This window comes from Aegilops tauschii, chromosome 2 (assembly GCF_002575655.3).
Source record: "Aegilops tauschii subsp. strangulata cultivar AL8/78 chromosome 2, Aet v6.0, whole genome shotgun sequence".
Taxonomy (NCBI): domain Eukaryota; kingdom Viridiplantae; phylum Streptophyta; class Magnoliopsida; order Poales; family Poaceae; genus Aegilops; species Aegilops tauschii.
In genome coordinates this window covers 408,492,887-408,505,774 of record NC_053036.3, presented here as the reverse complement: position 1 = coordinate 408,505,774, position 12,888 = coordinate 408,492,887, and the positions used below count along the sequence as shown (strand labels likewise).

General features: G+C 45.0%; 1 protein-coding gene across 1 annotated transcript; it reads left to right on the top strand.

Moving 5' to 3' along the window:
• Positions 1-499: 499 nt before the first annotated feature.
• On the top strand, positions 500-5,314 carry LOC109758989 (uncharacterized membrane protein At3g27390). Its single transcript, XM_020317836.4, has 9 exons — positions 500-1,005; positions 1,112-1,220; positions 1,456-1,651; positions 1,740-1,873; positions 2,234-2,522; positions 2,631-2,737; positions 2,847-3,024; positions 4,319-4,773; positions 4,867-5,314. The coding sequence occupies exons 1-9, from the start codon at positions 879-881 to the stop codon at positions 5,030-5,032; spliced, it is 1,761 nt and encodes a 586-aa protein (XP_020173425.1). The 5' UTR covers positions 500-878; the 3' UTR covers positions 5,033-5,314.
• Positions 5,315-12,888: the final 7,574 nt, after the last annotated feature.

Sequence of the window (12,888 nt, the reverse complement as noted above, 5' to 3'; positions counted from 1 at the left end):
TTTGCCGATTTGTCGGTTTTTATTTATGAATTTTTGTCAAACTTTTAAATTTGGTTGTATGCATCCTAATCATGCAGAGACCAAATGTTATTCATAATAGTTTGTATCTGTTTGATGCTATATTTGAGATAATAAAATCGCCATGTATCAAAAAATATCAATAGAATTGCCCGCAAAAAAAATATCAATAGAATGAGATGTCCTTTATGAAAAAAGATGGATGATGACCAAAAATGGCAGCAATCAAAGCAAACCTCAGCGCTTACCACACGGCCACGGTCACTAAACTGTCTCCTTGACCGTCAACTTTGACCTCCTTTCAAGCTAACGCCGTTAGCAACTTACTACGTACGTCACGGCGCGCACCAGTCGAAACTATCCAGACAAACGGACAAAACTCCTTCCGTCCCGGCAGTTAACACCTCCGCAAAAAATTTAAATAAATCCGAAAGGCAAAACCCCCGAAACTTCTCCCAGTTCCCCTCTCCCTCTCCCTCTCGCGTCTTCTTTCTTTCTCCTCGCAACATTTCGTCCGACTCAACTCACGGGCGAGCGGGAACGAGAGCGCGGCCGCCATTTTGACCCGCCCGGCCGGCGGATCAAGAGCCCTTATAAGCGCCTTTTCTTCCCCATACGGCTTCTCACGCAAGCTGAGTTTTTTGCTCCACCTGCGCCGGTCGCAGATTCCCGCGAAAGCGAGGGCCAGAGCTTTTCTTTTCTATCTATCTTGCTCTGTCCTCTCCCCCCTTTGTGCTCTCCGTCCCGCCAAAGCGGCAGAAAGCTGCAGCTGTTCTTGATTCTTGCGGGGGACTGCCGGCACGGCTCGCCGGTCTTGGCGGCCTGGACGTGAAGGAGCCGCGGCGCGGCGGGGGCGATCGATGGGCACGGTGAAGGCGTGGGTGGCGGGCAAGTACGCGGAGCCCATGGGGCCGATGCACGACTCGCTGCGCGTCGCCTACGTGGTCTTCTCCTTCTGCGCCGCCTTCTTGCTCGGCGGCATCAAAGGCATGTATCTGCTTCCTCGCGTCTTTGCTTTGCCATGGGGTCCCGTCCCGAGTTTCTGCCGGTGTGGCTTATTGTTCTGCTCTTTCTTGGGAAAATGGGTGTGCAGCGATGGTGGTCGGCCCGGTGGCGGCGGCGCTGATGATACTGGGGAACGTGGGCGTCATACTCGTGCTCTTCCCGGCGCACGTCTGGTGGACCATCTACTCGCTCATCAAGTAAGCCCATTCTTCTTTCGTTCTTGTGTTTTTCCGTGGGCTGGAAACAGAGCATTTTTGTTGGTTCCGAGCCTCCGATCCCTTGTGCTGAATGTTCAGTTCAGGTCTAATTCTGCCTTGGCCGTGGTTTTGAGGACCAGATTCTGCTGCCAATTTTCCAAATTTTTAGTGGCGAATCAAATGATCCGACCACCACCTGAGATACTGATTGCGTTCCTCTGCATTCTGAACCCAGGACGGACCGCATCAACGCGGGCCTGAAGCTGGCGGTGGCCATCGCGCTGCCGGTGCTGTTCGGGCTGTGGCTTGGGCTGGGCATCTTCGGGAGCGCCCTGGTGGCCCTGGGCTACGGCTTCTTCACGCCGTGGATCTCGACCTTCGAGGCGTTCCGGCAGGAGAGCGAGGCCAAGAAGTTCGTGCATGGCATTGTGGTAAGTTCAAAAGGGACGACCGGCCGCTGTTAGCTGTGAAAAGTGAGTGAGAGATCAATGGATGATTTTGGTTTCTCGCCGGGTGCAGGACGGGACGTGGGGAACGATCAAGGGCAGCTGCACGGTGGTGAGGGACTTCGCGGACATGTGCTTCCACTCCTACCCCGTTTACCTCAAGGAGCTCCGCGAGTGCGCCCAGGACCGCGAACCCCTCTCCATAAGGTATTCATTGTTATCGTGTTAGACCATATAATGATAAATTAGCACTGGATTACCTGTCTAAAGCTATTCAAGATCTTTGTTAGATAAATATATTTGTGATCTTGTGTGACAAGGATGTTTTGTTCCGTACTGTGATCTTGTGCGACAGCTGACAAGAAAAACATGCCGTGGCAGCATGCCGTTTTAGACTTAATGAAGCATAGTAAAGCCTGTAAAATGTTGGTCGATCTTCCGGTCATGATCACTGCACATCACATTATAATTACAGTTGCTTGAAGCTGGACAATGAAAGTGATGGTGAACTAGCAGTGCACGCCAAAAATCACCCTGAAAAGAAAATGTGTTGTGGTGTTTGTGCAGGCTGTTGGACGTGCCGTCGTGCATACTCGTCGGCCTCCTGGGTTTGATCGTGGACATACCGCTCTACACGGTGATCGCGCTGATCAAGAGCCCCTACATGCTCTTCAAGGGCTGGCAGAGGCTGCTGCACGACCTCATCAGCCGCGAAGGCCCCTTCCTGGAGCCGGTCTGCGTGCCCATCGCCGGCCTCGCCATCCTTTTCTGGCCCCTAGTGGTGGTCGGGAGCGTCCTGCTGGCCGTCGTCTCCAGCATCTTCGTGGGTCTCTACGGAGCGGTCATCGTCTACCAGGTCTCTTTCTTTGCCACTGCCATTTCTTGCCCGTCTCCCACTTCGTGTCCAATTCCATACTATTCGCGAAAGAGATTGCCTGATGTGGAAGTTTGTTCGTCGTCGCAGGAGAAGTCGTTCCGGCGGGGGGCTTCGTACGTGGTGACCATGGTCGCCGAGTTTGACGAGTACACCAACGACTGGCTTTACCTTCGCGAAGGCACTGTTCTCCCAAAGTAAAGTGTTCTCCACTGCTGTTTTTGAAAACTTTGGGTTTGTAGCTAGTACTGTACTTTGTTGTGTGCTGCTTTATTCATTCCTCACGGTGCAAATGTTTTCCACCAGGCCTTCCTATCGGAAGAGGAAACTGTCCGATTCCGCGGAGTTCTCGGTCCGGCCAAATGTTTCTGTCAGGGGAGGTGAGCACCCTAGTTCATCCAGTGAAGCACCAGCAATGCTGGTTCCCACTTTGGTTCCGGCGAGGTCCGTCAGAGAGGCGATACAAGAGGTCAAAATGGTCCAGGTCTGTTTGTCACCCCTATGTTTAATTCTTACCAACCAACGCCCGTCTTATTGCACCAAAAACGCCAAGAAACTTCACTATATGCAGCTCCCTCTTTGAGCAAAATTTCTGGAAGATACTAAAACTTGGCAATAAGTGCATTCATTGTTTCAGTGACATCAATGTTGTTCACATGTCCGGAAAGAAAAGGAAATGGATACACTTTTCAATCCATGCTTCCTCTTTGATGCATGGCGATACATTTCTATTCTCGCATCCATGCTCTCATAGATTGGGTGAGCTAGTCCCAAGTATAGTAATGCCATTAATGAAACGGTACCATCAAACAAGGGATTGCTAAGCATCTGCTAGTTGTTGGACCGGGTCCATGGTTTCTTAGATTAGGCGAGCTAGTTGTAATTGAGGAAGTGTTGTAAGCAAGGCTGGCATAACATAAGGAATAGTTGAACAGCATAACTGCTGAATCTATTATTCAAAAGAAGCAATGCTGGCCTATTGAACTTACAAGATTGTATGGTAGCTACTGACCACGGCAGTGGCCACAACTAGAATATAGACTTTGATTAAAGGATATGAAAGCTTGGCAGCCCCCTTTCCCCCAAAAAAGGTATAACGCAAACATAAGCATATCTATTGCAGTTTTTGTCTAATATGTACTCCCTCTGTAAACTACTATAAGAGCGTTTAGATCACTAAAGTAGTAATCTAAATGCTCTTATATTAGTTTACGGAGGGAGTACCAACCTAAATAGGGATCTTGTCCTATTATACATACCGGTTGTGGTATTGAGTTTTTTTTATATTTTCTTTGCTCCGCTTGCGAGCTGTAATGAATCTAAGACTTTGTGCTACTTCGAGACTTCTAATAATATGGCTGCATGCATCGTTCAGATGCAGAGGCCGGGTGCAAGCCTCCTTTTCCAAAAAAAAACTGTACCAACCCAAATACGTAGTATTGTTCTTTTACACCTTCCTCTCCGATCAATGTTGGAATTTCTATATTCTCAGAGCAAACTGGAAGCTTCTTTTAGCGTTATTTGAAAATATAATAGATACTACTCCCTCCGTAAAGAAATATAAGAGCGTTTGCTCTTATATTTCTTTACGGAGGGAGTAGATCATAGATGAGTCTGTACAAAAATTCCAACATTACCAGATTTTGCACTATGTATATATTTTAGAACAAATAAAAGGTGCCACCAAAAAAATTTCTACACCGCAGTGCACATGGTGTTTCATTTTGAATGCCAAGTCCTGCCTGAATCCCTAATCATTCATTCTCCTTGATCTGCAGATATGGGAAAACGTTATGAAGTCATGCGAGCAGAGGGGCAGGGACCTACTGAACCTGAATGTCATAACCAGCGTGGACCTGACCGAGTGGCTGAGAACAAAAGACGGTGGCAATGAGACGATAAACCTGGGGTTGCCTTCCTATGACATGCTGTGCACCGTCCTGCAGTCGATCAAGGCCGGCTCCGCGGGGCTGCTGCTCGGCAACGGCGTGGAGGTCGACCAGCAGAACCGGCCGCAGGACCTGCTGCTGGACTGGTTCTTCCACCCCGTGCTGGTGCTCAAGGACCAGATACAGGTGCTCAAGATGACCGAGCAGGAGGTGAGGTTCCTGGAGAAGTCGACCCTTTTCGTCGGTGGCAGTTCTGCTGCTGCCACTGCGGATGCGTGGGATAATGGCGCCGAGACCCCCCGAGATCCCGTGAGGACCGCGCAGATCCAGGCGATCAGTAGAAGGTGCGCTGTCTCCTGCAACTGCTTGTTTCTGTTGTAGAATTTCAGTTCGTTGTCGTTCTCTTTTTTCTGACGCTGCTGTTGATCTGCTGGCAGGATGGTGGGGATAGTGAGGAGCATGTCCAAGTTCCCGACGTACCGCAGGCGATACAGGCATGTGGTGAAGCTACTGGTGGCGTACGCGGTGGAGCGGGAAGGGTCGTTCGGGTCGTCGGCGTCAGGTCCGTCGGTCTCCTTCGAAATCACACGCCTCGAAGTGTAGATAATGCCGTCGTCTTTTGCTTCTTTTTCGTCAGTATATAAGTAGGTATCGCACGCCGTTTTTGTCTGTGCCTCTCCTGTTTCAAGTCTACTAGGAGCTTCTGTAATTTTGTGTGGTGGTAGTACTTTTTTTTTTTTCCCTTTAGGTAATGGGAGTGTGTATAGTTGTTGTGTTGTGAGATGATGCGCGTGGCATGATCTTCAGCTGTGCTGTAAATTCTTGTATATACATTTTCCTAGGGAATTGTTTGGTTCTTTAGGTGTTATACATTGTTGCATCTTTGCCCGGCCGGCTGTGTTTACTGTGGAGAGCTGGCATGATGGTAACCTATATGAGCGAGAATTCCTCGAGTTTGACGGGGCCAAAATCTGAAAAATCTTGAGGAGAAACACACGAAGCAGCCAGCTGCTATCCACTTTCCCCTTGCATCGTTTTTTAGAGAAAAGGTCTCTTCCTCTTGTGCATCATTTATTCATCTTCTTCTCTGCTTGTTTTTCTTTTTTGAGAAACTTCTGCTCTTGTGAACCCGGCTAGACTCGCGGGGAATCAAGGCCTGTATGCGTTTTTTTCATTTCTTTTTCTTTGCTCTTTTCGTTTTTTCTTCATCCAAATATTTTAGGGTCATAAGAAAGTTCCAAAAAAAAATTAAAATGCGAATTTTCAAATGAATGTTTGTGAATTCAAAAAATGTTCATGATTTTTAACGATGTTCGGGAAATCATAAAATGTTAGTGGATTCACAAAATGTTTGCAGATTCAAAAGATGTTCAAGACTTTGAAAAAAAAAGTTCGCGGAATAAAAAAATGTTCATGATTTTAAAAAAATGTTCATGTTTTGAACAAATGTTCGTGAATTTAGAAAATGTTCATGATTTTTTTAATAATTTTCATGAATTCAAAAAATGTTCTTAAATTTTTAATAATGTTCACGAATTTCAACAAATGTTCCCAAATTTCAAGAAAAGTTCGTCGATTCAAAAGTGTGCACTGATTCGGAAAATGTCCATGAATCTGAAAAGTGTTCATGCATTGCAAAAAATGTTTATCAAAACAAAAAATGTTCGCCAATTCAAAAAAATGTAGTGGTGGTTGGCAAGCTCGTAGGCCTGCTCGTGGTGGTTGGCAAGCTCCTGCCATTGGAAGTGCCAAAATATATGTTGATGAAGGTATAGACCGAGGAGAACGAAAGGGAGCTGTCAGTGCAATTTGCCTGATGCGAGTGGAACATACTTGGGTGCATCGTTAATGTCTCTAGCTCTTGAGGCCATTGCTTGTAGTCATTGCTTGTACTAAGCCTATTTGAAGGTCTTACACATCCAGCAACACTTGAAGCCATTGCTTGTAGTAAGCATTTTGGAAGGTCTTACACATGGTGTGACACTTGAAGCCATTGCTTGAAGTGAGGCAATGTATCTAGCTCTTGATCTAGACCTCTCCCGGCTACAACTTGCTACGGATTGTCTACGAGTGATATGCAACATTAAGGAGGATAACCCATGCAGCTATGGTGTGAGCATCAAGAAGATTCTGTCGAAGAAGATGTTGTTCCAGGAGGTGTCCATTGGTCATGAATATCGAGCATGCAATATAGAAGCACATAATCTTGTAAAAGCTGCTACTTCTCTGGATAGTGGGCACCATGTTTGGCTCACCTCACCCCTAGGTATAGCTTTGTATCCTGTCGGAGTACGACGATCTATAGGACCGGCGAGCTGCCCTTGCAGTTTGGCTGGGGTGATCGACGAGCACAGAGAGCGAATCCAACAATACACCCGCGCGAGGATTTCTCACGTTCGGACCGGCGTGGAGGCGTAAAACCCTACTCCTATGCTTGGGTGGTTTGACTTGGGGCTCAAGTTACAAGCCCCGCTTGCCTCAAAACGTGAGAAGGTGTAACTACTGTGTAAGCGTGTGCAGGGTGTCGACCCGTGCCAAGGTAGCCACGGGCCTCCTTTTATAGACAAAATGTTGGGGAACGTAGTAATTCAAAATTTTACTATGATCACGCAAGATCTATCTAGGAGATGCATGGCAACGAGAGGGAAGAGTGTGTCCACGTACCCTCGTAGACCGAAAGCGAAAGCGTTTAGTAACGTGGTTGATGTAGTCGAACGTCTTCACGATCCAACCGATCCAAGTACCGAACGTACGGCACCTCCGTGTTCAGCACACGTTCAGCACGATGACGTCCCTCGAGCTCTTGATCCAGTAGAGGGTCGAGGGAGAATTCCATCAGCACGACGGCGTGGCGACGGTGTTGGTGATGTGATCCGCGCAGGGCTTCGCCTAAGCACTACGACAATATGACCGAGGTGGTAAACTGTGGAGGGGGGCACCGCACACGGCTAAGAAACATTGTGTGTCTTTGGGGTGCCCCCTGCCCACGTATATAAAGGAGGGGGAGGAGGAGGCCGGTCCAAGGGGGGGGCACGCCATGAGGGGGGAGTCCTACTAGGACTCCGTTCCTAGTAGGGTTCAACCCCCCCTCCTTCCATCTAACGGAGAGGCGAAAGGGGAAGGGAGAGAGGGAGAAGGAAAGAGGGGGGGCGCGCCCCCTCCCCTTGTCCAATTCGGATTGGGGCAAGGGGGCGCGCGCCACCTCCTGTGCCCTGCCTTCTCTCCTTCACTATGGCCCAACAGGCCCATTAACTTTCCCCGGGGGGTTCCGGTAACCCCTCCCGTACTCCGGTATGTACCCGATACACTCCGGAACCCTTCCGGTGTCCAAATACTACCTTACAATATATCAACCTTTACCTCTCGACCATTTTGAGACTCCTTGTCATGTCCGTGATCTCATCCGGGACTCCGAACAACCTTCGGTCACCAAAACACATAACTCATATAATACAAATCGTCATCGAACGTTAAGCGTGCGGACCCTACGGGTTCGAGAACTATGTAGACATGACCGAGACACATCTCCGGCCACTAACCAATAGCGGAACCTGGATGCTCATATTGGTTCCTACATATTCTACGAAGATCTTTATCGGTCAAACCGCAATAACAACATACGTTATTCGCTTTGTCATTGATATGTTACTTGCCCGAGATTCGATCGTCGGTATCATCATACCTAGTTCAATCTCGTTACCGGCAAGTCTCTTTACTCGTTCCGTAATGCATCATCCCATAACCAACTCATTAGTCACACTGCTTGCAAGGCTTATAGTGATGTGCATTACCAAGAGGGCCCAAAGATACCTCTCCGATACACGGAGTGACAAATCCTAATCTTGATTTATGCCAACCCAACAAACACCTTCGGAGACACCTGTAGAGCATCTTTATAATCACCCATTTACGTTGTGATGTTTGATAGCACACACAGTGTTCCTCCGGTATTCGGGAGTTGCATAATCTCATAGTCAGAGGAACATGTATAAGTCATGAACAAAGCAATATCAATAAAACTAAATGATCATTATGCTAATCTAACGGATGGGTCTTCTCCATCACATCATTCTCTAATGATGTGATCCCGTTCATAAAATGACAACACATGTCTATGGTCAGGAAACATAACCATCTTTGATCAACGATCTAGTCAAGTAGAGGCATAGTAGGGACACTCTGTTTTGTCTATGTATTCACACATGTATTAAGTTTCCGGTTAATACAATTCTAGCATGAATAATAAACATTTATCATGATATAAGGAAATATAAATAACAACTTTATTATTGCCTCTAGGTATTTTTTCCTTGAGTCTCCCACTTGCACTAGAGTCAATAATCTAGTTCACATCATCATGTGATTTAACACCAATAGTTCACATCACCATGTGATTAACACCCATAGTTCACATCGCCATGTGACCAACACCCAAAGGGTTTACTAGAGTCAGTAATCTAGTTCACATCGCTATGTGATTAACACCCAAAGAGTACTAAGGTGTGATCATGTTTTGCTTGTGAGAGAAGTTTAGTCAATGGGCCTGCCACATTCAGAGCCATATGTATTTTGCAAATTTTCTATGTCTACAATGCTCTGCATGGAGCTAATCTGGCTAATTGCTCCCACTTTCAATATGTATCCAGATTGAGACTCAGAGTCATCTGGATCGGTGTAAAAACTTGCATTGACGTAACTCTTTACGACAAACTCTTTATCACCTCCATAATCGAGAAATATTTCCTTAGTCCTCTTAGGTAACTAGGGATAACTTTGACCGCTTTCCAGTGATCCACTCCTGGATCACTATTGTACCCCCTTGCCAAACCCATGGCAAAGTACACAACAGGTTTGTTACACAGCATGGCATACTTTATAGAACCTATGGCTGAGGCATAGGGAATGACTTTCATTCTCTCTCTATCTTCTGCCGTGGTCGGGTTCTGAGTCTTACTCAACTTCATACCTTACAACTCAGGCAAGAACTCCTTCTTTGACTGATCCATTTTGAACTCTTTCAAAATCTTATCAAGGTATGTACTCATCAAAAGTCTTATCAAGCGTCTTGATCTATCTCTATAGATCTTGATGCTCAATACGTAAGCAGCTTCACTTAGGTCTTTCTTTGAAAAACTCCTTTCAAACACTCCTTTATGCTTTCCAGAAAATTCTACATCATTTCTGATCAACAATATGTCATTCACATATACTTATCAGAAAGGCTGTAGTGCTCCCACTCACTTTCTTCTAAATACAGGCTTCACCGCAAGTCTGTATAAAACTATGTGCTTTGATCAACTCATCAAAGCGTATATTCCAATTCCGAGAGGCTTGCACCAGTCTATAAATGGATCGCAGGAGCTTGCACACTTTGCCAGCACTTTTAGGATTGACAAAACCTTCTGGTTGCATCATATACAACTCTTCTTTAAGATATCCATTAAGGAATGCATTTTTGACAACCATTTGCTAGATTTCATAATCATAAAATGCGGCAATTGCTAACATGATTCGGACAGAATTAAGCATCGCTATGGGTGAGAAGGTCTCATCGTACTCAAATCCTTGAACTTGTCGAAAACCTTTTGCAACAAGTCGAGCTTTGTAGACAGTAACATTACCGTCAGCGTCAGTCTTCTTCTTGAAGATCCATTTATTCTCGATGGCTTGCCGATCATTGGGCAAGTCAACCAAAGTCCATACTTTGTTCTCATACATGGATCCCATCTCATATTTCATGGCCTCAAGCCATTTCGCGGAATCTGGGCCCATCATCGCTTCCTCATAGTTCGTAGGTTCATCATGGTATAGTAACATGACTTCCAGAACATGATTACTGTACCACTCTGGTGCGGATCGTACTCTGGTTGACCTACGAGGTTCGGTAGTAACTTGTTCTGAAGTTTCATGATCATCATCATTAGCTTCCTCGCTGATTGGTGTAGGAATCACGGGAACTGATTTCTGTAATGAACTACTTTCCAATTTGGGAGAAGGTACAATTACCTCATCAAGTTCTACTTTCCTCCCACTCACTTCTTTCGAGAGAAACTCCTTCTCTAGAAAGGATCCATTCTTAGCAACAAAGATCTTGCCTTCAGATCTGTGATAGAAGGTGTACCCAACAGTCTCTTTTGGGTATGAAGACGCACTTCTCCGATTTGGGTTTGAGCTTATCAGGCTGAAACTTTTTCACATAAGCATCACATCTCCAAAATTTAAGAAATGATAGCTTAGGTTTCTTGCCAAACCACAGTTCATACGGTGTCGTCTCGACGGATTTAGACGGTGCCCTATTTAAAGTGAATGCAGCTGTCTCTAATGCATAACCCCAAAACGATAGTGGTAAATCGGTAAGAGACATCATAGATCGCACCATATCTAATAAAGTACGGTTACGACGTTCGGACACACCATTACACTGTAGTGTTCCAGGTGGCGTGAGTTGTGAAACTATTCCACATTGTTTTAAATGAAGGCCAAACTCGTAACTCAAATATTCGCCTCCGCGATCAGATCGTAGAAACTTTATTTTCTTGTTACGATGATTCTCCACTTCACTCTGAAATTCTTTGAACTTTTCAAACGTTTCAGATTTGTGTTTCATGAAGTAGATATACCCATATCTGCTCAAATCATCTGTGAAGGTTAGAAAATAACGATACCCGCCGCGAGCCTCAACACTCATCGGACCGCATACATCGGTATGTATTATTTCCAATAAGTCATTAGCTCGTTCCATTGTTCCGGAGAACGGAGTCTTAGTCATCTTGCCCATGAGGCATGGTTCGCAAGCATCAAATGATTCATAATCAAGTGATTCCAAAAGTCCATCTGCATGGAGTTTCTTCATGCGCTTTACACTAATATGACATAAACGGCAGTGCCACAAATATGTTGCACTATCATTATCAACTTTGCATCTTTTGTTATCAATATTATGAATATGTGTATAACTACGATCGAGATTCAATAAACCATTTATATTGGGTGTATGACCATAGAAGGTTTTATTCATGTAAACAGAACAACAATTATTCTCTGACTTAAATGAATAATTGTATTGCAATAAACATGATCAAATCATATTCATGCTCAACACAAACACCAAATAACATTTATTTAGGTTCAACACTAATCCCGAAAGTATAGGGAGTGTGCGATGATGATCATATCAATCTTGGAACCACTTCCAACACACATCGCCACTTCATCCTTAACTAGTCTCTGTTCATTCTGCAACTCCCGTTTCGAGTTACTAATCATAGCAACTGAACCAGTATCAAATACCCAGGGGCTACTACGAACACTAGTAAGGTACACATCAATAATCTGTATATCAAATATACCTTTGTTCACTTTGCCATCCTTCTTATCCGCCAAGTATTTGGGGTAGTTCTGCTTCCAGTGACCATTTCCTTTGCAGTAGAAGCACTCGGTTTTAGGCTTAGGTCTAGCTTTGGGATTCTTCATGGGAGTGGCAACTTGCTTGCCATTCTTCTTGAAGTTCCCTTTCTTTTTATTGCCCTTCTACTTGAAACTAGTGGTCTTGTTAACCATCAACAATTGATGCTCTTTCTTGATTTCTACCTTCGTCGATTTCAGCGTCACGAAGAGCTCGGGAATTGGTTTTGTTATCCCTTGCATATTATAGTTCATCACGAAGTTCCAGTAAATTGGTGATAGTGACTAGAGAACTCTGTCAATCACTATCTTATCTGGAAGATTAACTCCCACTTGATTCAAGCGATTTGTAGTACTCAGAAATTCTGAGCACATGCTCACTAGTTGAGCTATTCTCCTCCATCTTGTAGGCAAAGTACTTGTCAGAGGTCTCATACCTCTCGACTCGGGCATGAGTCTGAAATACCAATTCCAGCTCTTGGAATATCTCATATGCTCCGTGGTATTGAAAACGTTTTTGAAGTCCCGGTTCTAAGCCGTAAATCATGGTGCACTAAACTATCAAGTAGTCATCATATCGAGCTTGTCAAAATGTTCATAACGTCTACATCTGCTCCTGCAAATAGGTCTGTCACCTAGCGGTGCATCAAGGACATAATTTTTCTGTGCAACAATGAGGATAATCCTCATATCACGGACCCAGTCCGCATATTGCTACTATCATCTTTCAACTTAGTTTTCTCTAGGAACATATCAAAAAATAAACGGGGAGCTACATCGCAAGCTATTGATCTACAACATAGATATGCAAAAAATATCAGGACTAAGTTCATGATAAATTAAAGTTCAATTAATCATATTACTTAAGATCTCCCACTTAGATAGACATCCCTCTAATCATCTAAGTGATTACGTGATCCAAATCAACTAAACCATGTCCGATCATCACGTGAGATGGAGTAGTTTTCAATGGTGAACATCTCTATGTTGATAATATCTACTATATGATTCATGTTCGACCTTTCGGTCTCAGTGTTCTGAGGCCATATGTGCAT

What these genes read in the sequence shown, in the direction of transcription:
- LOC109758989 (XM_020317836.4), top strand. Translation starts at nt 879, where the DNA reads ATGGGCACGGTGAAGGCGTGGGTGGCGGGCAAGTACGCGGAGCCCATG. An exon ending in CGCGAACCCCTCTCCATAAG is followed by an intron (nt 1,874 to 2,233) that starts GTATTCATTGTT and finishes GTGTTTGTGCAG; the next exon opens with GCTGTTGGACGTGCCGTCGT. An exon ending in ATCCAGGCGATCAGTAGAAG is followed by an intron (nt 4,774 to 4,866) that starts GTGCGCTGTCTC and finishes ATCTGCTGGCAG; the next exon opens with GATGGTGGGGATAGTGAGGA.